The following is a 23,775-nucleotide window of genomic DNA, read 5'->3' as shown; positions in this document are numbered from 1 at the left end:
TTACGCAATATCAGGCCCCACTTCAGGAAAACGCAAATGCACTTGCAGAAACTTCAGCTCTGAACTCCCACAGGAATCAAATACATGTCTAAAGTTAAACACTTGGCTGAACTGAGGATTAAAGGATGTTTCCATAGCGTTATGCAAAGATCTTCCTTTTATCCTGTATTACTTGAGGCTGTACAGTCTTTCCAAGTCATGTTCAGCAACAGAACACTCCTCTGTGATTTACCAGAACGTTTTCATATTTTCAGGTGCCCAGCATGACACATTTCAATTAGTCCTGATTTTCAGGGACCTCCAAGTGCCTGCCTCTCTCACAATCGGTCCCCTTTCAAAGTGTCTCAAACACAAATACAAGGTATCCAAAATTGCTAACTTCTTTTGAAAATCTAGAGCCATGATGAACAGTCCACCTACAAGATTCCAGCCCAGATGAAAATTGCATGGATTCAAGCCCCCCGAGTCAGGAGCAATAGTCAGTACCTGCTACCGTTCGATGACAATACACCCTGCCATTACAGCAGAAAGGAGAGTTTCTCTCAAGAAGAAGGAGAAAATTGCACAGTTCCCAGGGAGAACAATTGCAAATCTTTCCAGTTAAACTCACAAAATTATTAATGTTGTGGTCTGTAATTCTGTCTAATCATGTATTCTGTTGCTCCATGTTGCCAGTTCAGTGTATGTGGAGAAATCAATGACACAAAGCGATAGAAAACTTTACTTAGGACCTCCAACTCGGTTAAGTTGTCATCCTCTGGAAGGCAAAGGCTCCAGAGAAGGGCCTGACGGTTTGCTGTCTGCAGGCTCAGACCTTGCACTGAGCCTAGCAGGAGCAACGGGGATTTCTCCCGAGCAAGGAGAGCAAAGGACAGCTCAGGCAAGCCCTCTCTGAACTGGGAAAGCGCCGCCATAGTCCTGAATGTTTAACGAGCTCGCCAGTTGCTTAGACAGGTTGTTTAGATTTGGTCAGAAATAATCCCTGTTCTGAAAGTGTAGGGGATAGAAGCAAAGTTGCCCTGATCCCACTGCCCGGTGCACCGTCTGCTCGCCGGATCCCAGCATGTGCGGGGAGCAGGAGAGCTGCACCATCGCAGCAGCTGCGTCTGTCTGTGAACATCACCTGGCTCCTGCAACAGGCACTGTCCCCAGCTGGTGACAGGAACAGGGACATGCTCTGAAGGAGAGAACAAGACTCTCTCTGCTCTGCGTGGGCTGTGCAAACAGTGTGGCAGAGGTGAGCTGCAAGGTGGTGGCTGCAGCACTCTGATTTTACCAGCTTGTCTTTGGTGTACCGTACTGCCCGAGGCACAGTGAAAGCTAAGAAGCAAATCAACAAACGAGAACACTTTGGCTGATTTTCCCAATCCTAACCTTAAACTTATACCTATTCCTAAGTAATGCCGCTCAGGTCCCTTTTCTGTAGAAATGGACATCGTGATACTCATTTCACAGGGGGAACAGAAGACCAAATTAAGTGATATCCGTAAAGCTCTGGAGATCCAAGAGCAAATGGAATTAGAGAGAAGAAAAAGGTTATTATCTTGTCATGTTTGGCCTGGGAGGAAGATTATCCATCTATCTTGCCAGACCTATTTATCGTCTTATTTTCTCCCAGCTTATCTTTTATCATCTTTCTAATCCGATCCATCTAATTCAGCCAACGTTTTATTTTAGTGCAGTTCTTGCTACGTGCTGATGAAGGTGTGTTTGGCGACAGAGGTATGCGCAGATTTTACATAACCTGGCAAGGTGCAACACAGGTATGTAGAATAATAAACGCCAACTAACGAGTCCACAACTTTAAAAAATAAATTAACCAATTTTTTTTTTCTAGAAGATGGGCATTATAGTTCTTCCACTGGCCTATTGATGAGGGAATGGCCATGAAAGAACTCCTTTTCCCAAATTTCAACAGAATGGCCTCGATTCTGTGTAACATACACAGATTGAAATAATGCATATATGTTCTGCTCCCTGTGCCGTGTGTGTTTGGTACACACACAAAAAAATAGGTGTTTAAGTGGATGTAACATATGAAATAGGTTGCTGTGATGGGAAGTGCTGGGTGGCAGAATTTTAATCATGCAGGATTCTAAGACAAATTCAAGGTGGATGATGTTTTTCAAGTATTTCTTATGATTTGGCTGAACTGACTTGGAGAAAACAATGACGTTCAAGGGCTTCCAGTCCCTTACAGGGTTCAACAACCAAATCACAGCATGCTGGAGATTTTTCCGAACACCAAAGCCCCTTGCATTTTTCCTTTTCATCTATAATCAAATGGCACTTTCCCCCCCCCCTTGTTGCTAGTGAATGCATTAGGGTCTAAACTTTATAATCTCCAGAGCTGTTTCCTGGAATAGATGCAAGCAGAGCACTTGGTTAGGGACAGCCAGGACGCTGGGAGAGGTGATTACCTCCAGGCAGTCTCAGTGGAATGTCCCAGGGTTCCTACAGGCACAGCCTAATGCGGGACTTACAATGCTGAACAGACTTCCATTATGGGGCTGGCTATGTTGATGCACATCCGCACGTAGAGAGCTCCTTGTTAAAATGCACACCAGTGGCTCCAAAATATAGCAGCTCAGTCAGGGTTCATTAACAGCAAAATCATTCCAAAGGACATTGTTTCAGAGAGGAAAGAATTTCATTTCTACCAGGATTGGTTTTCAGTTGCATATAGCCTGGAGATTTCACTAAGGCTTGTGTTGAAAGTCTGCTTAGGTGGAGACTGGCGCCTGGTTGTGCAGCCACGCTGAAGGTTTTAGCAGGGTTAACTTGAGATGTACATGAAGCATCTGCCACAGAGGGACCCCAGCTTACATGGGGGGGCATGTTAAAATAAATTTTTGTTAAGGAGGTGGCTTGAAAGCCTGTGTCGACTACAGGAGTCAGTAGCTGATGTGAGAATTGCTCAGCTGTGTGTCATAGACTCGGCACTGCTAATGGGGGTCTCTGCTCACGGCAGTAACGGGAGAGCAAGTGTGCTTTGTTCTGCTCTCAATATTCCCTTTTAGCGGGCGCACCAGCAATTGCCCCAGACCTGTACAGCTTTTGAGATGGTGGAGGGCTGCTGTGACGAGGAAATCTTAGTCCATTTTAATCAGCAGGTATTAAATAAACAAAAGACTTATCACTAATAGATACAGATGGGTTGCCGCACAGCTTGAGTGTCAACTTTCTCTAACTTGTTTACCAGGGACCACGCACTTGAACACACAAGACATCTCATGGTTTAGTAATACACTGTGAGTAAACATCTAATTACCAGGTCTAAGAGAGGAGGGAACAAAAAGCAACGAGGATGAAGCTATCAGTCATCATAGCTTTGATTTCTTGTATGGAGTCTTGCATGAAACGTGCTGGTAGCTCTCATCTCACATGTATGCCACCGCTTCTCAGGAGTAAGTCTGGTGCCTGTTCATTCAAAGCTCAGTTCTATTTTTAAAATCTACTTTCTGAAAGGGCCCTCTTTAAAAAAAAAACACCAAAAAATTGTACAGCAAAAGGGACAAAATTGCTCCTCAACAAAGGGGCCTATCAACAGCCTGTCAATAACATGCCAAAGGCCAGAACCTGCCTTTCAAAGAGGCTCCACAGCCTCGATGTGTACTTTGAGAGCAATTAAGGGACGTGAGCAACATGATGATTATCTCATGGGTGACGGTGACGTTTTCATTGGCTCTTTGGGAAAAGGGAGAGATGGGTTTGAGATGGCTGTGATCAATGTTCCTCCTCGTCCCACATGAATGGCAGGACAACATGTGGTAGATGGGCCTGGAAAGCAAAATGCACAAGAAAAGGAAGGGGGGAAGGAAGAGATGATGAAGGCAGAAGGGTTTTAAAATCCTAGAAGATGAAAGAAAGGGCTACAATGAGAAGTAGAAGGACACAACATGAGAGAGTGGGAACGTCCGGAGGGTTGGCAGATCTCCAGAGGCTGGGGAAGGCAGGAATAGGAGAGGAAGGGACTGCAGGATTCCTGGTGGAGAAGTACGGGAGCAAGGGTGAGGAGAAAGGCCAGAGAAAGTGGCACAGCCATGCTGTGTTTGCACAGGGAGAAGTCTCTTGTAGGTGCATCACCGTGTGTTTGCACAGGGAGAAGTCTCTTGTAGGTGCATCACCGTGCCTCTTCCTTCTCCTGTCACGGACCCTGCACCGAGGTGCAGCTGCGTCCCAGACCGAGCTCATGGTGTCGTGCACCACATCGCTGTATCAGGTCCCAGCTGCACTCGGAGCCTGCGGAGGGAGGAACAGAACATCCCCAGACAGACACTACAGTGATGTCTTAGGGCAGCAGTGCCATTGTGATTACTCTGCTTTTTTACCAGCGTATCCCCACCAGTGCTGTCCACCTACCCTTCCTCCACCTCTTCTGCCTTTGTGCGGCAGGTACCAACACCAGGGCTGAGCGCGGTGGGGAGCGCACGGAGGCAGCCGTGCTGATGGCAAATGAACACCGCCAGCGTGCGGGGACACGACTGCACATAAGAACCTCAGCCCAGTGTCTGGGTCTCATCGGTGGTTACTAATGCCCAGGGGAAAAGAGGAGCCTGGATTCTAACTCGGGAATACAAGCTGGCTCGGTGGCATGAATGCATAAGAGCTCAGCACAGACTGTCCTGCATGGACAGCAGAGGCAGGGCACGGCACTGTATTGCCCTCTGGCATGGACACTGGTGCATGCTCGGGGACCAGTACAGGGGAGAGTGCCAAACAGAAGCCCAGATGTTGCATATGCCCAGCTGTTTTGGAGCTGGCCAGAATGTTCTGTGGAAAACACATTTACAGAAATGCAGATGTGGTTACACTGTTTACCCAGTTTACTGAATTGCTTGTTTAGGAAAACAAACAATTTTGGCAGAAGGAAATGTTGCTTAATTTGCTATAAAACAATCTCCTTCCTGCTTTTCTTTTTATGAAAAAAATTAAAAATGTTAATGTTGAGCAAAAGCAAAATTATTTTTTAAATATTTGGAAATCTTCCTTGTCCCAAAAGATACTGTTACATTTCCAGCTCCCATCTTTTCCAGTTGCACATGTATCGGCACATGTAAGCATGTGTATACATTTCTGTGTGCATCTCCATTTATACACCAGTGTATGCTCACATGCTGTGCAAACAATTTCAAGCAGATCCGACAGATGCAAGCTTCTGCTCTGCATTCTCCAGGATTGTCTTTTGAAGAGGATCTTAATAATAAAAATAATGTTCTGTTACTAGTTAAACATTGGGAATAACTCTCCATCATAGGCAAACTGTGCTGAAGACAGAAATCAACTGACATGTTCACTCTGGAGGAATCCCCTGGGGTACCAGCACAATGCATTAACAGTGCATTTCTCCAGTGAGCTGTGATGGGAAGAGCATGGAGCAAAAAAGAAGGTAAAGTGGTTAAAAACAACTTGTATTTTTAGACCCCAGTCTCCCACAAAAATCTTTAGAGATGCTGAGCTCTCCACTTCTGAAAATTTGGCCTATTTGCAAGCAGAAATAATGTTGTAGAAGCCCAGCTGAGACCCCTTGGGTTTTTTTAAAACTGTCCATAATATTTTTCGTTAGACCGATTTGCTGTCCTGATAATTAATCCAGGTAATGGCTGGGTTGTTTTGTTGGGTTTTTTTTCCTTCATCAGCAGTTTTGCTTTTTGTTAACACAAGCAGAGACAACATGAAGAAACAATCTCTCAATGGATACAGACTGACAGCAATATTGCCATCTGACTAAAAAGAACTCAGACATACGCATAATCCTCAGGAAAATTCATCTCCACCCTCCCAACAGACCCTGGTGAGAGCCCTTGAAGTGGTAATTAAAGTCTATTGAGTGGCAACTGCACCTGTTTAGAGAGGAGAGCGCGGGTAAGAGGTGCACAAAGGGAGATGAGCAGCGCGGAGAGGGAGCGTGTGAGAGAGGAGCTGCTGGAGGTGGGCTAGAAGGGAAGTGGAAAGAAGAAAAAAAAAAGTGTTCGTTGGCGAAGTCAATCCAATAAGATGTGCATTTCCCATCCTTCCCTTATTTGCTTTCCGCAGCCCTTCATGCACGCAGCCGGCTCCTACCCCGCTCTCACACCCACTGATGGAAACTCCAGGGGGTTTTCCCCAGCCAGCCTGAGCCCTGGACCAGCTGCTCTTCTGGTGTAAATCAACATAGTTCCACTAAAGTCCTTGTGGACTTAAAATCAGCTAGTGCTCATTTACGCCAGCTGAAGATCTGTCCCAGTGACACTCATTAACAGTCACCAGGCTCCTCAGACTGGCAGCCGGGACATGCCAGTTCTTGTCTTTTTTCCTTGGAAGAGAGCACATCCCTTTGTGTCGGCTTTGTCACCTCAGCACAAATCCTACAGTGCCTGGGAGGAGTAAATCAGAGATGTTTCTAGATTTCGGCAGATGTGCCTGAGAGCAGAGTCTAGGCAGCAACTGAGGGAAATGGAAGAAACTAGAGAGACGCAATGCTGTGTCACCAGTAAGGCTGCTGATTTTGCAGAGATGCGTGGCTCCCAACTGTTCTGACCCAGTGTAACCTCAAATGTCCCCAGGATCTATCGGTGAAGCCATGCAAAATGGACTTATCCATAAATAATACTGGTAGCTGTGGATTTTTCCATGCCCTTGCAGACCATCACTGCCCCAAGGACCACAACTGGGGAACCACCGGTGTGTCCAATGAATCATTACTTCGCAGCCAGACTTGAGGGGCCATGTCCTGTGGTGCCACAGGAACAGGGAGCTTCTGCTGGCTTCCATGGACTGGTGCTGGCTTGGCCTGCCGGGGAATTGCACATCGGTTTGCTGCCGGCACAAACTGGCAGATTAAGTGGCAATGTAATGATGAAGGAAGGACACAGAAAGGGGTAGAGTGAAATCCTCCAGTATTTGAGCAGAAGTAATGGAAAGAGGACATTCTTTGGTACAGAAATCTGGACTGCCCTAGCAAGCAGGGAGCCAGAGACCAGTGCTGCATAGCCATCTAGATGCGCGGTCTGGGAAATTTGTCATCCTGAGACACCACGGATTGATGTCAGAAACCCTGGCTCCTTCTGCCATAAACCCAACTTCATCTCTGATGCCACTAAAAGGGGTTTCATGCTGTTTGCCCTACTGGGCGTTTCAGGCATGGCTACGAAAACTTCATCAAAGACCCTGACAATATCTTTTTTTTTTTTTTTTCAGAAGAAAATAAACATCCCTTACATTCTATATATGCGCACACACTACCGAAGCCTACTCATTTACTCCCTATGGCTTGCTTTCCGTGGTATCACGCATCCGCAAAGGCGCTATAGAAATATAAGCTATCGCTTGCCACCACAATTCTATATGTGCCCCAGAAATCAACTGGACTAAAGTAGGATTCCTGAGGTGAGATCAGAGGAAGAAAGAGGGTCATCCTGAGAGCACCCTGAGGCCGAGCTGAACAAATCATTCTGGCAGAATAATTTGACTGGTGTTTGCAAATTTTTCTCTCTCGCTGGACTTGCTGGTAGCTAGTCCCCTGAGAATCCCTGACCTTCATACTCTGCAGGCTGCCTGGGACATAAGCCACAGGACTTTTCTTCCTGTTCCCCGATTGTCAAAGCACACAACAGTTCTGGTGTAAATGTTGTTGCACCTGCTTTCTACAAATACTATCAGCAGTGCCTCTGTAGCGTGCTCTCCTGATAGCTGTGCCAGAAAATGTCTCCTTGTGAATGAAGATAGAAAGGAACAGGCATTCAGCAAAAGCCAATTCCTTTGGCTGTTATGGATGGGATTTGCAATTAGTTGGGTATCTGATCCAGCCATTCGGCTGCAGTTAACGGGGACAGACAGATATCCCTGGACAACAAGTCAACCCACTGATCAGGTCCTGTCTCAGGGTGAGATGAATTTTTGCACTGACTGCAAAGGGAGCCTACATGACTCACTCAACACTAAAAGCTTAAATGTTAGCAGGCTAAAGTTACATGAGAAGACTCATATCTAAAGTACCTCGCTTGCCTGCTAAATTCTAGTCTTGTGCATTAACAAAATCGTTGGGTAGATGGATACCATGTGATACATCGCCTCATTTCTCTCTTTGCTCCCAAACACTCCTCTCTCATTTATTCCTTTCAGTCCTCCTGTTCCGCTGCCTTTTTCTCTTTCCACCTTCCCTCTGATTGCTGAGCAGCTTTTTGACTTTCTCATCAATAAGTCTAAAGAGCATTTGAACCACTCTGCTCCCCCCTTCTCTCCTCCCTCCAGTTCCAAGTCAGGCAAGCTCATCGATCAGAGGAGCTGAGGAAATATCTGGTGTTTTGTTGTCAGGATGATAATAACATTGCAGTTGTGAATGGGCTGCTGCAGGCCTGATCATGGACACCTGCAGGGTTTGTTTAATTGCATTTAATGACAAATCCTATACAGAGGAGCATTGCCAGAGAGATTTATTATCCGCCAAAGAGGCAAAGCACAACAGCTCAAAATATAATTTGCACTGAGCATTTTTCCCCCTGCCTCTCTTTATACCATTGTAATAAATAACAAATCGGGTAAAGTGGGCAACACCAGCCTGAGAAGGAGGTGGGGGGCAGAGGACAGAAATTGAAACCAAAGGAAATAACAGCAATAAGGCCACAACTGTTCTTTCTACCATCCCTGTGGTCTGGTATACAGGAAATACTGTTTGTTTAATTTACAGCCTGGAAGTGCAGCTGGGGATCTCTCCGTGATGAGCCAACCTCTTCTAAGATAGCTGGAGGCTAAGCTCTCGAATCCCCACTCTTTCTAACCAGGCTTTTTTTCACCATGTTCTGTAGCTAAGTTTAGATCCTATCTATATAAACAATTACAAAGACACTAGAGCAGCCTCTCAGCGCCATGGGGTTCATCTGCCAGCGTTACAAGGAGCCATAATCTTCCACATTGCTGAAATTTCTGGGACAAACTCGAAGTGGCAGATCCTATCCTGCAAAATATCACATTGAGAAACATGGCCCTGTGGAGACAGATCATGCTACCTGAAGTCTAGACGAAAGTCTCGCACACCTCTGAGCCTGGAATTTATGTTTCCTACTAAATACTTTGCTCCAAAAAGGGAATGCGCGTGCATAAAACCAGCAGAGGACCTCATCCCTTGCTCAAGCTGAGCAGTTACTTCTTCTGTCTTGATCACTATGTGATTATCTGGCGATAATTTGTGGCAAAACCCTTCCTGAACCTGGTGTATCGCTGTGCTGGGCAGCGTTGTTTCAAAACCAGGACTGTGAAGTGTTCTTGTCACTTGAAATTACAGTCCAGGTTAGCACTTCCCAAGCTATCTTCCCTCTCTCTCAAGTTCATTCATCTTTACAATTCGTTCTCTCTTCTAATTATCCTTAGCAGAATACTGAATTGTCCTGGGCAGTTTATTTCTAAAAATTGTCTCATCCCCCCAAAGTGCTTTCATTTGAGAGCACTCTGTGGCAGGGCAGAGAGGAAAATACACAACAGTTTAGAGGAAATACCTTTGTTTAGGAAATCCAAGCCCAGGCCAGGCATGGGCATGTGTCAGAGTAAAGCTATATTCAGCATGAGCAAGGAGTGCATGCTTGCTACTCTTCCATTTTATATTCAGATTAAATTTTGCGCTTTCAGCGGTGCAACCCCAGGAAGTCTGGGGGTGCTGGCAATCTTGTCCAAGAAAATAGCACCCTTCTGCAGTGTTTGATCTGTATTTTAATGTAGGTAATAATCAGCAGTTGGCAATGTCATTACACAAACACGGTGTAGGGTAACACCTGGACCGCTGTTTTATCTGATTTCCTGGACAATGGCAGTATCACTAATACCCCCTGTTAAATAAGACCACCTGGACATCTCCCCGTATCAGCTCTAGCTATCACAAACACGCCTGCTACCTAGGCTGGCACAATGGACTGTTATCTCCTCAGCGGCTCAAATCCCCAGATTGAAACAACCCATCTGGAGTTTGATTAAAGTGTCCACAGAGAGCACATATGTTTAAAAAAAAAAAAAGAAAAAAAAAAAAAAAGAAAAGCAGGAGAGAGGGAGGGCAGGAGGGACCGGACTGCTCCCTGTGAGTTTACGTGGGGCACAACCTCTGCCGGCAGCAGCAAACCCTCTCCTTTTGCTGAACGCTTTCTACTTCTATGAAAGGAGCCTTTCACGGCAGCAGCTCTGCAGAGCCGAGGCTGTCGAAGGATACTTTTGTTTCTTTCCTTTTTTTTTTTTCCACAACTGCTTACAAAAGTACATTTAACAGGCTTGGTTTGAAGTCGGAAAGGATGCCGCCCCTTGTCTGATTCCAGTGGCCAAGGTAAGTAAGCCTCACTCAGACAACAGCAGTCAAAAGGAATAAAATAAGATCCTTTCCATGGATGTGAGCCAGCATTGTCCTTTCACACCTTATCTATGTCATATGCGAGGTATTAACAGAAAAAAGCTGGGTAGTGGAAGCAGAGCTAAACCTAGGGTGAAATAAAGATTGCTCATCAACCAATTCAGAGAAAAGGAAACAGCAAAAAGGTGTTGTTTTTCTTGCTTAAATCAGTGTCTCAGTGGGATTCCAGGAAACTCAGCACTATCATTATTGTTTTCTTTGCTAACTGATTCCTTTTCTCTAGCATTCCCAAGTATATATTGCATTTGCTTATTTCAGTGAGACTGAAATACAACTGGGAGACAGACAGGTTGACAGAGCACTCCTGGAGAAGTTTATCATAGGGAAAGGAAAAAGGAGACCTGCTGAGCCCTGATATCCCTGAAAAAACACTATGCAAATTTTTATAGGCATGTAGAGTCTCCCGAGTGAGAAAATGGAGCAGGAACTCACAGGTACATTTGCAAAATTGGACAGACAATTATAGTGAGCTTTGACATGGTCTCACAAAGAATACTGCTTTTTTTTTTTTTTTTTTTTTTTTTTTTTTTCCCACTGCAAAGGGCAGCATCCATCCCTGAAATGAGAAGCAAGCATCACAAGAGTGATAACAACTGAGGAACGTCAACAGAAGACTGCAGGGGGATGTCCCCGAGGAGGAAGCGCTGCTCTTGGTGGTCTGGCTCTGTGTGGAAGACTAGTGATTTTGTTGTTCTCATTTAAAAAGGTGACAACAAATCATAGCCTGCCATACAGCACAGACCTGCACCCTCGCTGGCCGGAGACGGGCTGTGCCACGGAGCAGGGGTCCCACTGCCCACCAAGAGCCCTGCCTGCGATGCAGCTCCTCCGGACCTGGAAGCTAAGTATGTATTTAAGTGCTCTGATATGCTGGAGGTCATACTGTGACTTACTCTGCTCCTCAGTTTGCATCCCCTTGAAGTTCACCACGTTTAGGCTCCGAGTGGTGCAGCAGTAGTGCCCGTGAAGAACCAAGCCGTGGTGCTCATCCTGCAGCCCTGCACAGCCCTCCCTGAGCACGGCACTCACCTGCTTTAGCTTCAACGCAATTTCACAGAGAAATCAACAATCATTAAGTTCAGCGTCTCGCTCAGAGACCCCACAGCAGCTCTGTGGCAGGGTTAGGGCTCGTACACCAGCTGCTGAGAGCACGGAGGTCTGCGGGGTGCTGGGAGACTCTGCTTGTACCTTGATGCCCCGAGGGGATTGTTTTCACAGTCTAGCCCTTTTTGCTTCCAACAGGGTTTTAAAACATGAAAAGGGCAAATTTTCAATACCACCCAGAGCCTCTATTCTCAAAGGTATTTAAGTGTGAAAATGAAACTCTGAATCCTGCTGAGGCCAGTGGTAAATGTAAGTACTGAAACACCTTCAATAATTTGGGTTATTGGTGCTGTTGAGCATTTTCTTTCTCTCTCTTTTTTTTAAGCTAAACAGGATGCGCTCAGCTTTGCACACTGTGATTATGGTATACGTGATTTAGGAACCTAAGCCCTTTCGGCTTTACCTTCAACTGGGTCATTTAGGTTGCAAACAGAACTCTACTTGGACAATTAGCTGTAGGGCTGGTGCAGCAGAGCACCACAACAGACTTCAGCAGATGTCTACAAGGTGGAGACGGTCCACTGGCCTCCAAATCTCTGTGCTTTGTAGTTTACAAACATACTTCACAGTCCTTGAAGCCAGTCAATAACGTCCAGGTTCTTAGTGGGTCCTGATACTTCTTTGTTTGCAGTGGGTATTGAACAGTGGTCAGGACTCCCAGGTTCTATTTCCTACATGTCTATTGACCTGTTGCAACTCCTTACGCCGGTCTCTGCCCTATTCGGTACCTCTGTAAAAGGAAATAGTGACTCTTGCGTTTTGGAAAGAGTTAGCGAAAGGCTAACTCGGTTCTTTGTCTATCTAGAGGTCTGTGTTTGAGCACCTTATTCCGTCAGGACTGCTACGAGGTAGCCACGCGTTACCCAGGAGAAGGGTGCCAGGGGACGGCGGTAATGGCTTGCCAAAACACACAAAAGCAGTTGGTGGCTCCACAAAAGCAAACTGAGCCCAAGGCTTAGGTCCAAGTCTGATGCCCTTGCTGCCTTGCCATTTGCCTCAGAGCCAGTCTTTTGTCCTTTCCGTTTGCGAGAGGGAGGGATCCAAAGATCCTATTGCTATTATCATCTTAGATAGTGAGGCAGGAGCAGAGCAACGCTTATCCCAGGAAATCTATTGCCAGAAGGATTTAAGAGCGGTACAAATCGCCGTCCTTTGATGATGCATGAAAGAAAAGATCCATGTATCATAGGCAAGAACGACTCATGCTCCCCGTCTCTTTTACTCCCCCACTGATATATTAAATCTACAAAAATTCAGAGGGCAGCAGTGCAGCCATTAACGTTGAAATTGCCAGGCTGGTGTCTAATATAAATGAAACTACATTGATTTAGTGTTACCCAACATGCCTCTCCCGCTTGTTCATCTTCTGCAGGCTGATCAAAATCCTTCCTTCCAGGTAGCTGTGGCCTCATGGCCCATATAAGCACAGAAAATAATGTCATCACAAGCCATAATGATGAAGGTAGTTATAGGACAAAAGCCCCTGCAGCAAGTTGGGTATTGGGTCATTGTTCCTGCTAATGTCATGGTGCCATTTCTCGCTATTTTTAGAATTGTCCCTTTTGTACAGCAAATGTCTCATGTAGTTGCTTAACCGTATAGAATATCTTGTCTTCGCTGGACCTAGCAGCAAGAAGCCATCTTCCTCTGACTTGTGGAAATCAGATAAACCCCCAAAAGCTGAAGAGATTGACAAAAACTTCGTAGATGGCTGCCTGCACGACTATATTTAAGTTTTGAAAAAACAAGGATCTTGACTCAATCTGCTACTAACCTTTAATGCAGCGACAGACCGAGCACAAAGACCTTGCAGAAAATTTTGCAGGCACCTAAATTATATGCTTACAGTTTCAGAAGCAACTTGGGGATTCAATAAATCAGCATGGACTTTGTTCTTAAATTATCTATATGCTTTTGGAATTCTTAGCACAGATCCAAACTTCTCCGTATTTTGAGGGAAGAGATATGGAACAATGGATTAAGAACTCTGGAGCCTTTCATGCTAAAAATGTTCCAAACCATATATCCAAGCCCTTTTACTATTATCTACGTTGTACATTATGGTTGCCTCAGATACCTTAGCATGAATTGAAGCTCTTTGGTTTTCTTGCCCTATAAGAACAGAAAATGCAGCTGCAAATCCTGAGTTTGCAGTCTAAATAAGCAAGTCAGAGAAAGAACAGATATTATTCCCGTGTTATTGGCATGGAAATAAGACATAGGAAGATTAAATGACCAGCCCAAGGTCACAAAAGGAGTGTCTAGCAAAGGTGAGGTCTCAGCCTCAGTTTCTTAAGTCTATGCCTGATACTTTAGCCATCCATTCACTTGCTTTTTAAGTACCCTGTCATTATTTCTCTGAAGAAAATTATGCTACTCCTCCAGCAACCAGTACTGTGTAATTCAGCTTGTCTGAAAGGGAATATGAAATGGCAGTTTCAAGAAAAATTAACCCTCCTGCCACACAATCTGGCAGCCCTGTCAAAACGTCTCATTTTTTATCTTCTTTTCCTCTGGTGGGTATTTAATTTCCCTCTATATTCTCAGAATACTGGCTGGGGCTTTATCTGCATTACCCTACAAAACCTTCGCAGGAGTCTCCAGGGCCTTGTGGAGGACATATTCTGTAGATGAGGGACGTGATAGTTTTGAGCCCTTCATTTCTGTCCCAGGTGTCTGGATCCCCCCTGCGCTACTTGTAGCTGTCACTTGCACAGGAAGGTTTCCTGGCAGCTTCTCTGACACGCAGCAGTAGCTCCAGCTCTGCCGGAGGACATGGGAAGCACCCCTGTGTGCGGCCACCCATCGCCGCCACGCATCACTCAGCCATGTTTTTAGGTGGGATGTTACACACTGGCAGATTGTTCATTCCTGGTTGTTGTGGGAGCTGCGCCTCTGACACCAATCTGGCTCAGGGGACAGCCTCCCCCTTTGGGGAATGTCCCAAACCGCTGCCCTGGTTTGGGACACTAATTCTTTTGGTGGTGACCACAGTAAGAGAAACTAAAGGACGCAGGAAAACAATGCGACAAAGGAATTTGATCAGGATAAACCACAGTGCCTCTGCTTTCTGCCCCTCGCAGGGTCAGAATCCCACCCCAGACCTTTCAGGGGCATGTAGTTGCAGCCCACCTGCTCCCGGCAAGAGCGTGGCCACCCCTGCGTTCAGCTCTCTTTGACTTCGCAGACCAAATAATCCATTTACACCTGGGTCGGGGGCACGGTACTGAGGCTCGAGTACATTTCATAGTCACAGATCTACAGAGAGAAGCTGCTGTGACACTACTTGTACTCTTTATTCTCTCATTACTAAGCAGTTTCTTTATTCATGGAAAAAACATTTCCATCAGCTGCACTTCTACCCTGTGATGTTTCCAACAGCCCACCCAAGAACTGGGGGTAGGCTCTGATGTAAATCTGGGACCTAAAAAGCCTACCTGGTGTTCCGGTGAATTCCATATGCATTCTGTGGAGGGGAAATTAATAGGAAGCTTTAGTTAATAGATACTTCAGATAAAAGTGCAAGTGCATCTGATCACCATAGCAACATGAAAGAGCCAGCAGGGAGAGGAAATGTCACTGTGTCTGTGCCTTGACCTGCAGCATAAACAGCCTAAGTGCTGTGGATTTCACAAGTGGGGACAGAGATGCACACAGGTACACAGCCCCACACGTACCCAGCCCACTCACGCATCCAGCCGTCCCACATGCTGCGCTGGTGCACACAGACATGCACATAAAGGCTCACACGCTAATGTTAAAATGGGCCACGTGCCCAAGCTCATTGCTGGCAGCTATTTACTTAGGAGAACACAATTTTTAGCTTGTGACCATACATGCATATTCACACATCTGTGTACAGAGGGGACACAGGAATACTCCCACGTACCGCTCCTCCCGTCCTGGCGTGCAAGAAACTGCACTCACACAGCACGGCCACCCTGGAAACGCTCAAGATACCTTTGCTCCTTTTCTTTTCAAGCACAAAGCTGCTGCGTCCCTGAGCACATCGCACATGTAGATGACACACTCGCATGCACAGTCAGACCTTGTGTGGGAATTCTGCCACGGACGCTTTGGCTCTGGCTCTCAGGAGCGCTGAGCACCTGCTGCTCCCGTTGACTTCAACAGCTGCTGAAGTGAAAATTAGGCCCACGCTGTCTGTTATGCAAAAGCAGTTTCTTAGCAACAAAAATTATATTCTGTGTGAAGGCAACATGCATTAGCAGGATAATCCTAGGTAATTCCAGACAAGACCTAAATGGGTGGATAGATGGGCTGAATAATAATAATGGCAGACAGAGTAATAATAATAACGGAAATAATAAGGCTAATCTTATTTCCCTGGAAAGGAGAAAAAACAGCTATAAATAAAATACAACAGGAGAAACCCTGTGCCAATTCTCCATATAAAGATTAGAGCCACTTAAATTCAACGTATGCCCTAAAAATAGGTTCTGGTAACTAAAGCTTCGCTCATCTAAGCTACGCTATTTATTGCCTGGAATATTTTTCCCTCGCTCCACTCCTGTATTATCGTTCAGGAATGGCGAAAGCTGTACATATTGTCCTGTGGACCAAAGGGAATAAATCTGTGTGTGCTGTTGTGGATGAGGCTTTGCCATCTACCAGACTACCTCGTCCAGGGCAGAGAAGCTGTACGCCAAAACGCTCTACCAACCCCGATGATTTGCCACAATCAAAACCACGTCAGACTAATGCTGTGTAGCTATTGTATTGTATAGTTCAATCACTTCAAGGAATTTAAGAGAAATAAACCCCCCAATGACATTTACGCATGCCGTACAGTTATAGCAAAGCTTGTCCAGGCCAGGTCGCCCCTCGTTTCCACGGAAAGGGAAATCCCGGGTCACCTCTCCCGGGCTCTCCGCCACAAGGACCCGGTCTCCCTCCCGTCCCCGGGCCCCACCGCGCACCCGGCGCCGTCACCTCCCGCTCCGGGGCCCTCAGGGCCCGGGGCGGCGGCTGGGGGGCAGCCAGGCCCCAGGCCCGGGCCCGGGCCCAGCTTGCTCCCCTGCGAGCGCTGCGGTCGCCCCGGGTACGAGCGGGACAGGGACCAGTGCGAACCCCGAGCAACGAGCCCCCCGCCCGGCCCGGCCCCCCTCGGCGCCGCGGCCGCAGGGCGCCATCCCGCTCCCTCCCCCAGCAGCCCCTGCGGCGGCGCAGGGCGCGCTGGGAAACGCAGGCTGGGAGCTGCCGGGGTCCGGGGCGGGGGCAGACCCCGGGCACAGAGGGACTACAAATCCCAGGGTGCCCCGCGCGGGTCGACCGCCCTCCCGGCGGGCCCCGCCTGCCGCCCTCTCCCATTGCATGCCGGGAAACCGAGGCCTCCGGGGAGCGGCGCCTGCGGGGCCGTGCGGGCCGGGACTACATTTCCTATCGTCCCGCTCCCGCCCCGCCCCCGCGCGCGTGCAGACGCCATTTTGTTTCGCGTTACAACTTAAGATGGCGGCCAGGCGGAGAGACTGAAGGTTGCTGTGCTGAGGTGAGGGGTGTCTCGCCGGGCCCCTCTGGCCCCGCAGGGCTCTTCCCCCACCACCACCCCGCGGGGCCGCCCTCCCTCATCCCTTGCCCCGGGCCGAGCTGGGGGCGTGGCGGAGCAGCCGGTCCATGGCCTGGAGGTGGCCGGTGCGGTCGCCGCGGCCCCCGTCGCCATGGACCTGCGCACGGCTGTGTACAACGCGGCCCGCGATGGGAAGCTGAAGCTGCTGCAGAAGCTGCTGGGCAGCCGGAGCCGGGAGGAGCTGGAGGCGCTGACGGCAGGGCCCGGCGGGGGCGACGGCCCCGGGAGGGGGAGCACCCCGCTACTGATCGCCGCCCGGCACGGGCACCTGGAGGTGGTGGAGTACCTGCTGGATCACTGCGGCGCTCGTGTGGAGGAGGGGGGCTCGGTTAACTTCGACGGGGAGACCATCGAGGGGGCACCGCCGCTCTGGGCAGCATCTGCTGCCGGGCACCTGGGGGTGGTGCGCAGCCTCCTGGATCACGGTGCGTCGGTGAACCAGACCACGCTGACTAACTCCACGCCGCTGCGGGCTGCTTGCTTTGATGGGCACCTGGAGATTGTGCGCTATTTAGTTGGGGAGCGAGGGGCTGACCTGGAAGTAGCCAACCGGCATGGACACACGTGTTTGATGATTTCTTGCTACAAAGGGCACAGTGAAATTGCACGTTACTTGCTAGAGAAAGGGGCTGATGTCAACCGCCGGAGCGTGAAGGGGAATACGGCCCTACACGACTGCGCTGAGTCTGGCAGTCTGGAGATCCTGCAGCTACTGCTCCGCTCCAAAGCCCGCATGGAGAAAGACGGCTATGGCATGACTCCTCTGCTAGCTGCCAGCGTCACCGGTCACACCAACATTGTGGAGTACCTCATCCAAGGAGGGCTGAAGCAGGAAGAGGAGGGGGTTGCAGGGACCCCAAATGGGACCTGTGCCTCAGGTGGGAGCCATCAGAGCTGCTGCAGCACTGGCAAGGAAGCTCCTCAGGGCTGTGATGAAGGCTGTGAGAGATGTTGTGCCTCAGCTTCCAGTCAGGATGAGCAGCAGGTCCCTAATGTGTTCTGCACTCGAGAGGCTGCTGTGGAAGCACTGGAGCTGCTGGGTGCTACGTTTGTGGATAAGAAACGTGACCTTTTGGGAGCCCACAAGTACTGGCGAAGAGCGATGGAGCTTCGGTGTGAAGGTGGGCAGTACCTGCCTAAACCTGAGCCTCGGCAGCTGGTGCTGGCCTACGACTATTCCCGGGAAGTGAGCTCGTTGGAGGAACTGGAAGCCTTGATTACTGATCCGGATGAGATGCGCATGCAGGCACTGCTGATTCGAGAGCGCATCTTGGGGCCTTCCCACCCAGATACTTCCTACTACATCCGTTACCGAGGAGCAGTCTATGCTGACTCCGGCAACTTTGAGCGCTGCATTAACCTGTGGAAATACGCTCTGGACATGCAGCAAGGCAACCTGGAGCCTCTCAGCCCGATGACTGCAAGCAGTTTCCTTTCCTTTGCAGAGCTTTTCTCTTATGTGCTTCAGGACCGCTCCAAAGGCACTTTAGCTACCCACTTGGGCTTCTCTGACCTCATGGGAGTACTGAGCAAAGGGGTCCGGGAGGTGGAGAGGGCTCTTGTGCATGGCAAGGACCCAGTAGTTGACTCTGCGCAGTTCACCAAGACACTGGCCATTATCCTCCACCTGGTCTTCTTGCTGGAGAAGATGGAGTGCACCCCAGAGCAGGAACACCAGAAGCGCCAGACTATCTACCGCCTGCTTAAGTGCAGCCCCCGGGCCAAGAATGGCTTCACTCTTTTGCATATGGCTGTGGACAAAGATACCACGACAGTGGGACGTTATCCTGTGGGCAAGTTCCCATCGCTCCACGTTGTGAACTTGCTTCTGGAGTGTGGGGCTGACCCAGATAGCCGTGACTATGACAACAACACCCCGCTGCATATTGCTGCCCGCAACAACTGCCCGCTGATCATGAGTGCCCTGATGGAGGCTGGAGCCCATATGGATGCCACCAATGCCTTCAAGCAGACTGCTTATGAGCTGCTGGATGAGAAGCTGCTCACCAAGAGCATGATGCAGCCCTTCAATTACATCACCCTCCAGTGCCTTGCTGCTCGCGCCCTGGACAAGCACAAGATTCCCTACAAGGGTTTCATCCCCGAGGAGCTGGAAGCCTTCATTGAGCTGCACTAGGGCAGGAGAGCTGAAGTCCCCAGTTTTTCCATCGCCTGTTTCACCCCACAGAGGTAGTGCAGCCTGAGATCTCAGGCCATCCTTGCCTAGGTGCTGAAGGCCGTCGCTGTGCTGAGACAGGCTGCGAGCTTTGTCCTCATCTGTCACCATCAAGCTGGCATGCACAGGGGTAGGGGAGGAGGAGGCTCGAGAGCTCACGCCTGTCCCTCATTGTTGTCGTCTTCAGGTACCAGATATCTCCACTGCGCTGTATCCAGAGAAGGCCACAGCCCCTGCCCTTTTCCCATGCCAACAGTCTTGTCCTGAGATGGAAGGAAAATGGAGATTCCCTGGGACCTGCTGCCTCTCCCATTAGTGCTGGATTAACTCAGCGTTAAGCTTTGGAGCAGCTACACATCACACATGTGCTCTAGCCCTTCCCATCCCAAATACCAAACAGCTAGGAATGCAAGTGAGGAATAAAATATCTTCCAACTAATTCTTTCCCCACCCCCTTGCCAGATTTGGTACAGTAAGAATCTAACAGCAGAGTGGCTTGTGCTCTGCTGAGGTAGTTGCCTTGCGTGGCGGTAGGGTTGGGTGTGCTGAGGATGGGTTTTTGTCTCCCTTGGTTGGCCAAGTAGCAAGTGGTGTTAAAGGCCTGGGATTTCAGTGCTTGTGCATAAAGCTGGGTTATTTTTTCTCTTTTAGAGCCAGGCCCTATCTATGCTGCGAGACTTCTTCAACCCTGTTAAGATGTAGTAAGGTCAGTTCTGGTTATATAGTTTCATCAATAGATGTTGGTTTTTATGAATGGGGAGGAAAAACTGCTACCTTAAAAACGAAATACTACTGTGACGTTCAGGCCCTTAGCTTGCCCACTCTGTGCACGTTCAGGCCCTTCTCTGCACGGAGGCCCTCTAGCTCCAGAGGTCAGCAGGGATTGAGCTGTATGGGGTGGGTATGGCCAGGTTTCGGAGCCAAACCAGTGCACTTGGAACCATCTTTTGAGGATGGGAGGTACTTGTAGTGTGGGTGGTGCCTGCAGGGTTATTAAAGCAAGTGAGTGTTGGTGGCATGCTTGCATGAGGGTGGTCTGAAGGAAGAAGCAAGAAAGAAATGAAAGCTAAAGGTGCCTCCTTGTTCTTCTGAGGCTTATTAGTATCAGCTGTTGGGGCTCTGTTAATTACCCCATTCTGAAAACCTACATGGAGTGGGTTGTTACCATCTGGTTTTAGCTTTTAGTTCTTTTTGCAACTTTACTGAAGATGGTGCTACTTCAAAGATTGAATTTGAAATCTTACTTGGCTACTATCTGGGGAAGCTCTTCTCTTTAATTAGGAGCTGGACGCAATCTTGGTTTTTTCCCCTCTTTAAATCCATAGTCTCAGGGTAGGTATTTGCCTCCATTAGCAGAACCCTCCTTGGTGGTAACCAGTCAGTGTTGGTAAACAAGATGCTGTTCCAGCAGTTTCTCTTCTTGCAGGGGGAGTGACTGGGCTTTGGCAGCCTGTGGCTTGTTTCTTGGCCCCAGGCAGAGCAGAAAGCACAGTTGGGGGTGAAGCAGCTGCCTCTGAGCTTTGGGAAAGGTCAGGACTGGGAGAGCAGAACTCTGACAAACAACTGTGCACTATATGCTACTGAAGCTTCTCTACTTGTATTTATAAGTCAGCATATCCATATGCCTCAATAATCCAGTGCTCTCTGCCCCTTAAATATATTGTAGATCTGCCATTACATTTTTGCTGTGTTAACTATAACATTTATTTATAAAGCAAGGAGGTTTAACTTTTATTGAGATGTAAACTGCAGAGATAGTTTAGCTACTTGTTTTTTTTTCCTTTTGGCTGAAACCTGAACTAAATTGCAGGAATGGAATTTGTTAATTTGTGAGCTGACGAGCGCTCTTAACTTTAAATAATAAAACAAAAAATGGCTGCTAGAATGCAAGTGCCTTGGACTTCTTGCTGGTAAGCCTCTTGTTTTCAGCTTGTCTTCTAGGGATGATACACTTGTGGGTACAGGAGTACTGGGGTTTTGCAATCAGTGGATGTGATTGTTTAATTTCATCATTACTCCTGGGAAAAGCTAATCTCTACTGCAATTGCAAACATTTCCCCTGAAAAAGAATGACACTGACACTGAAATGACACCCCTCTTCATATATTTTTGCCTTATCTTTTGATGTTAATGAAACAACGTGAAAGGATGCTACTCTGATGTTACCTGCCTTGTATACAGCTGGGGCTGTGGGCACAGCAAGCAGGAGGAGGGATGCAGTGTGGCTATCATCAGTTCATGTTTTTCAACCCCAAATCTGTTAGTGGGAGGTCAAAAGCAGACAAAGGATTTAAAGCTATTGGAGTTAGTTCCCCACAAGGATTTGGATTTCCAAAAATGCTCAGCCTTCCCCAGGGAGGATGGCCGCAGCTGGGTAACATATTTGAATGTTTGTCCCTTTGGTGATTGTTCCATCCTCAAAAGAAATAATTCTCGATCAGTGTTGCTGCCTTTGTGCTAGACATGAGGCAGTGTCTGCACATCTGTGGGACATGGTTTTCCCCTCAAAATACTACTGCTGTGCAATAGATGATCTTCAGGTATGTAGGAGAGCAGGTGCCGCCGCAGGTACAAGGTTCTGCATAGCCTCAGGACCGAGGCAGTGACTGATGGTCCCTGACTGGGGTGTGCTGTGCCTGCAGTTCCATCCCCTGGTGCTGGGAGGAGAGAGATGAGAAGGGAGTTCTGCAGCTGGGATGGGGAAGCAGCTCTGGAGCTGGGATCTTGTGATTGGGTAGCTGGGGGATCCAGTCATGGCCAAAAGCCTCAAGGAAGAAAATACTTCATGTGATAAAAAAGGACTTTACATTTTTTCTTTTTAAACAGATAAATAATCTCTAATTACATGGTAAGGACCCAGCAATTAAATGTTGATAGTAATTACTGGGTGGGAAATATCACTGCATGAATTCAGGGGTAATTACAATGAACAGTCCGTATTTATTGTATGTGTTGTCTGGGCCAGCTCCAGTATGTGGGGCAAAAAGAGGAGTTAAGGGGGAGCAGCGAAAAGTTTCAGTGATGATTTTTATCATCGGAATAATTATCTTGGACTGAGAGTAGAAGTTTCTTTTCACAGGGGTGGCTACAGACGCTCCTGTAGCACACTGCTCTCCAGGAGCCCTTCTGTACCCTGCCACAAACAATATGTCTGCCTTTTATTCCTTTCTTAAAACCTAATATGGGCTTTTCTCTCTCTCATTCTGGTATTTGGCCCTCTTGACAATAAAGCCTTCCATATGGGTTTCCTTAGAAATGTAAAAGTGGTGAGAAATTCATTGGCATTTTGCTGGAGACAGTTGCTGGTGTCCTTCAGTGGTCATCTTTGAGGTCTTCTAATGCTGTAAGGTCAGTGTTTACAAGGAAGTGGCCTAGAGCATAAAGGTAGGGATACTGGTCAGCATTTCCCAGATTCTCAGAAAAACTGGGGAAGAACGAGGGGGTCGCAGGCATGTTCTCCTGGTGAAAACAAGGCCCTGGTGGCAAAGCTTCCTTGCTGGCGTGAGCAGCAGCAAAGAGGGCCCTGAAAATGTGGGAAGAGTGAACCTGCTGCTGCTGCGGTTTGAACAGGGCGGTGGCTCTTAGGTGGAAGTTGCTCCCAGTAGTAACCTTTGAGCCTCTCAGCCCTCCATGCACAGTAAGCTTAAAAAAAAACACCCCACAAACCCCATCCTGCAATGTTTTACAGTCTGCTGCGATGTCTTTCCCTTTCCCTGGTTCAAGCAAACTCTAATGTGACTGTGTTAAGGCTGTTTACGAGCTAGAGCAGCTTCCAGTTGGCTAGTTTTGCATGACATTTATTTATAGAAAGCAGAAGAGCTGGGGAAGGAGGGAGGTATATGTTTTCTTCCAAGGGGGGCGGCTGTCCTGTTGGCTGCACAGCAACAACTGCAGTGTGACAGGAATTTTGGTAACACAACACCTATTTGAACAAAAGTGATGTGTAGAGGAGGGAAAATAAGGAAATAGAAGGAATCCAAGCACCTGGAGGATTCCAGCAGACTCTGAGAGAGAGTCAGTGATGTAATCCATTGTCACTGGGTCCTTCAGAGTTAAAAGCCAAACTTGTTTCAAAGCTGGAAGCCAGCAACCGATGGCAGCTTTTAAATAGCGATGTTTTTGTGTGGTGCTTGTTCTGCTCAGGACAGAGAGGGCTTTCATTTATCCAAGCCTGGCATCTTGTGCTCGTTCTCAGCCAAGGAGGTGCAGGAGGAGCTAAGCTTCCTTGAGGTGTGTGAGGGAAACAGAGAAACTTTCTATGGACAGATCCATGAGAAAGATCCTGTGCCCTCTTAAGGGGAGATTCTGTGGTATTTAAATCCAAAACCGTGACAGCCACCACTCTTGCATTTTAAGAGTAGGTACAAATAGTCTCCTACATCTGGTGGTGCCCAGGAGTTCCAGAGCTTGCACTGGTCAGTACCCAGGCTCTCCAGCGTCATCCTGCAGACATCCTCGGCCCCTCCTGAGGGGCACAGTTCTTACACAGGTGTTGCTTGTAAGGCTTGGATGGTTCTTTGACAAAGACTGCAATCCATAATC

General features: G+C 48.0%; 1 protein-coding gene and 2 long non-coding RNA genes across 3 annotated transcripts; all 3 read left to right on the top strand.

The window, feature by feature from the left end:
• The first annotated feature begins 11,107 nt into the window (after positions 1-11,107).
• On the top strand, positions 11,108-13,960 carry LOC114013354 (uncharacterized). Its single transcript, XR_003556276.2, has 2 exons — positions 11,108-11,722; positions 13,076-13,960. It is a non-coding gene; the product is annotated as an uncharacterized LOC114013354 (long non-coding RNA).
• Positions 13,961-16,921: 2,961 nt separating this feature from the next.
• Positions 16,922-21,133, top strand: LOC106112755 (uncharacterized). Its single transcript, XR_001227238.3, has 2 exons — positions 16,922-16,979; positions 19,885-21,133. It is a non-coding gene; the product is annotated as an uncharacterized LOC106112755 (long non-coding RNA).
• FEM1A (fem-1 homolog A) lies at positions 16,973-21,133 on the top strand. The gene is made up of 2 exons (XM_055804120.1): positions 16,973-19,247; positions 19,421-21,133. The coding sequence occupies exon 1, from the start codon at positions 17,149-17,151 to the stop codon at positions 19,192-19,194; it is 2,046 nt and encodes a 681-aa protein (XP_055660095.1). The 5' UTR covers positions 16,973-17,148; the 3' UTR covers positions 19,195-19,247; positions 19,421-21,133.
• Positions 21,134-23,775: the final 2,642 nt, after the last annotated feature.

The sequence above is a fragment of the Falco peregrinus genome, chromosome 5 (genome assembly GCF_023634155.1).
Source record: "Falco peregrinus isolate bFalPer1 chromosome 5, bFalPer1.pri, whole genome shotgun sequence".
Classification (NCBI taxonomy): Eukaryota; Metazoa; Chordata; class Aves; order Falconiformes; family Falconidae; genus Falco; species Falco peregrinus.
Note: the sequence above shows the minus strand (reverse complement) of the source record. Positions and strands in the feature narration are given on the sequence as shown.

What these genes read in the sequence shown, in the direction of transcription:
- FEM1A (XM_055804120.1), top strand. Translation starts at nt 17,149, where the DNA reads ATGGACCTGCGCACGGCTGTGTACAACGCGGCCCGCGATGGGAAGCTG.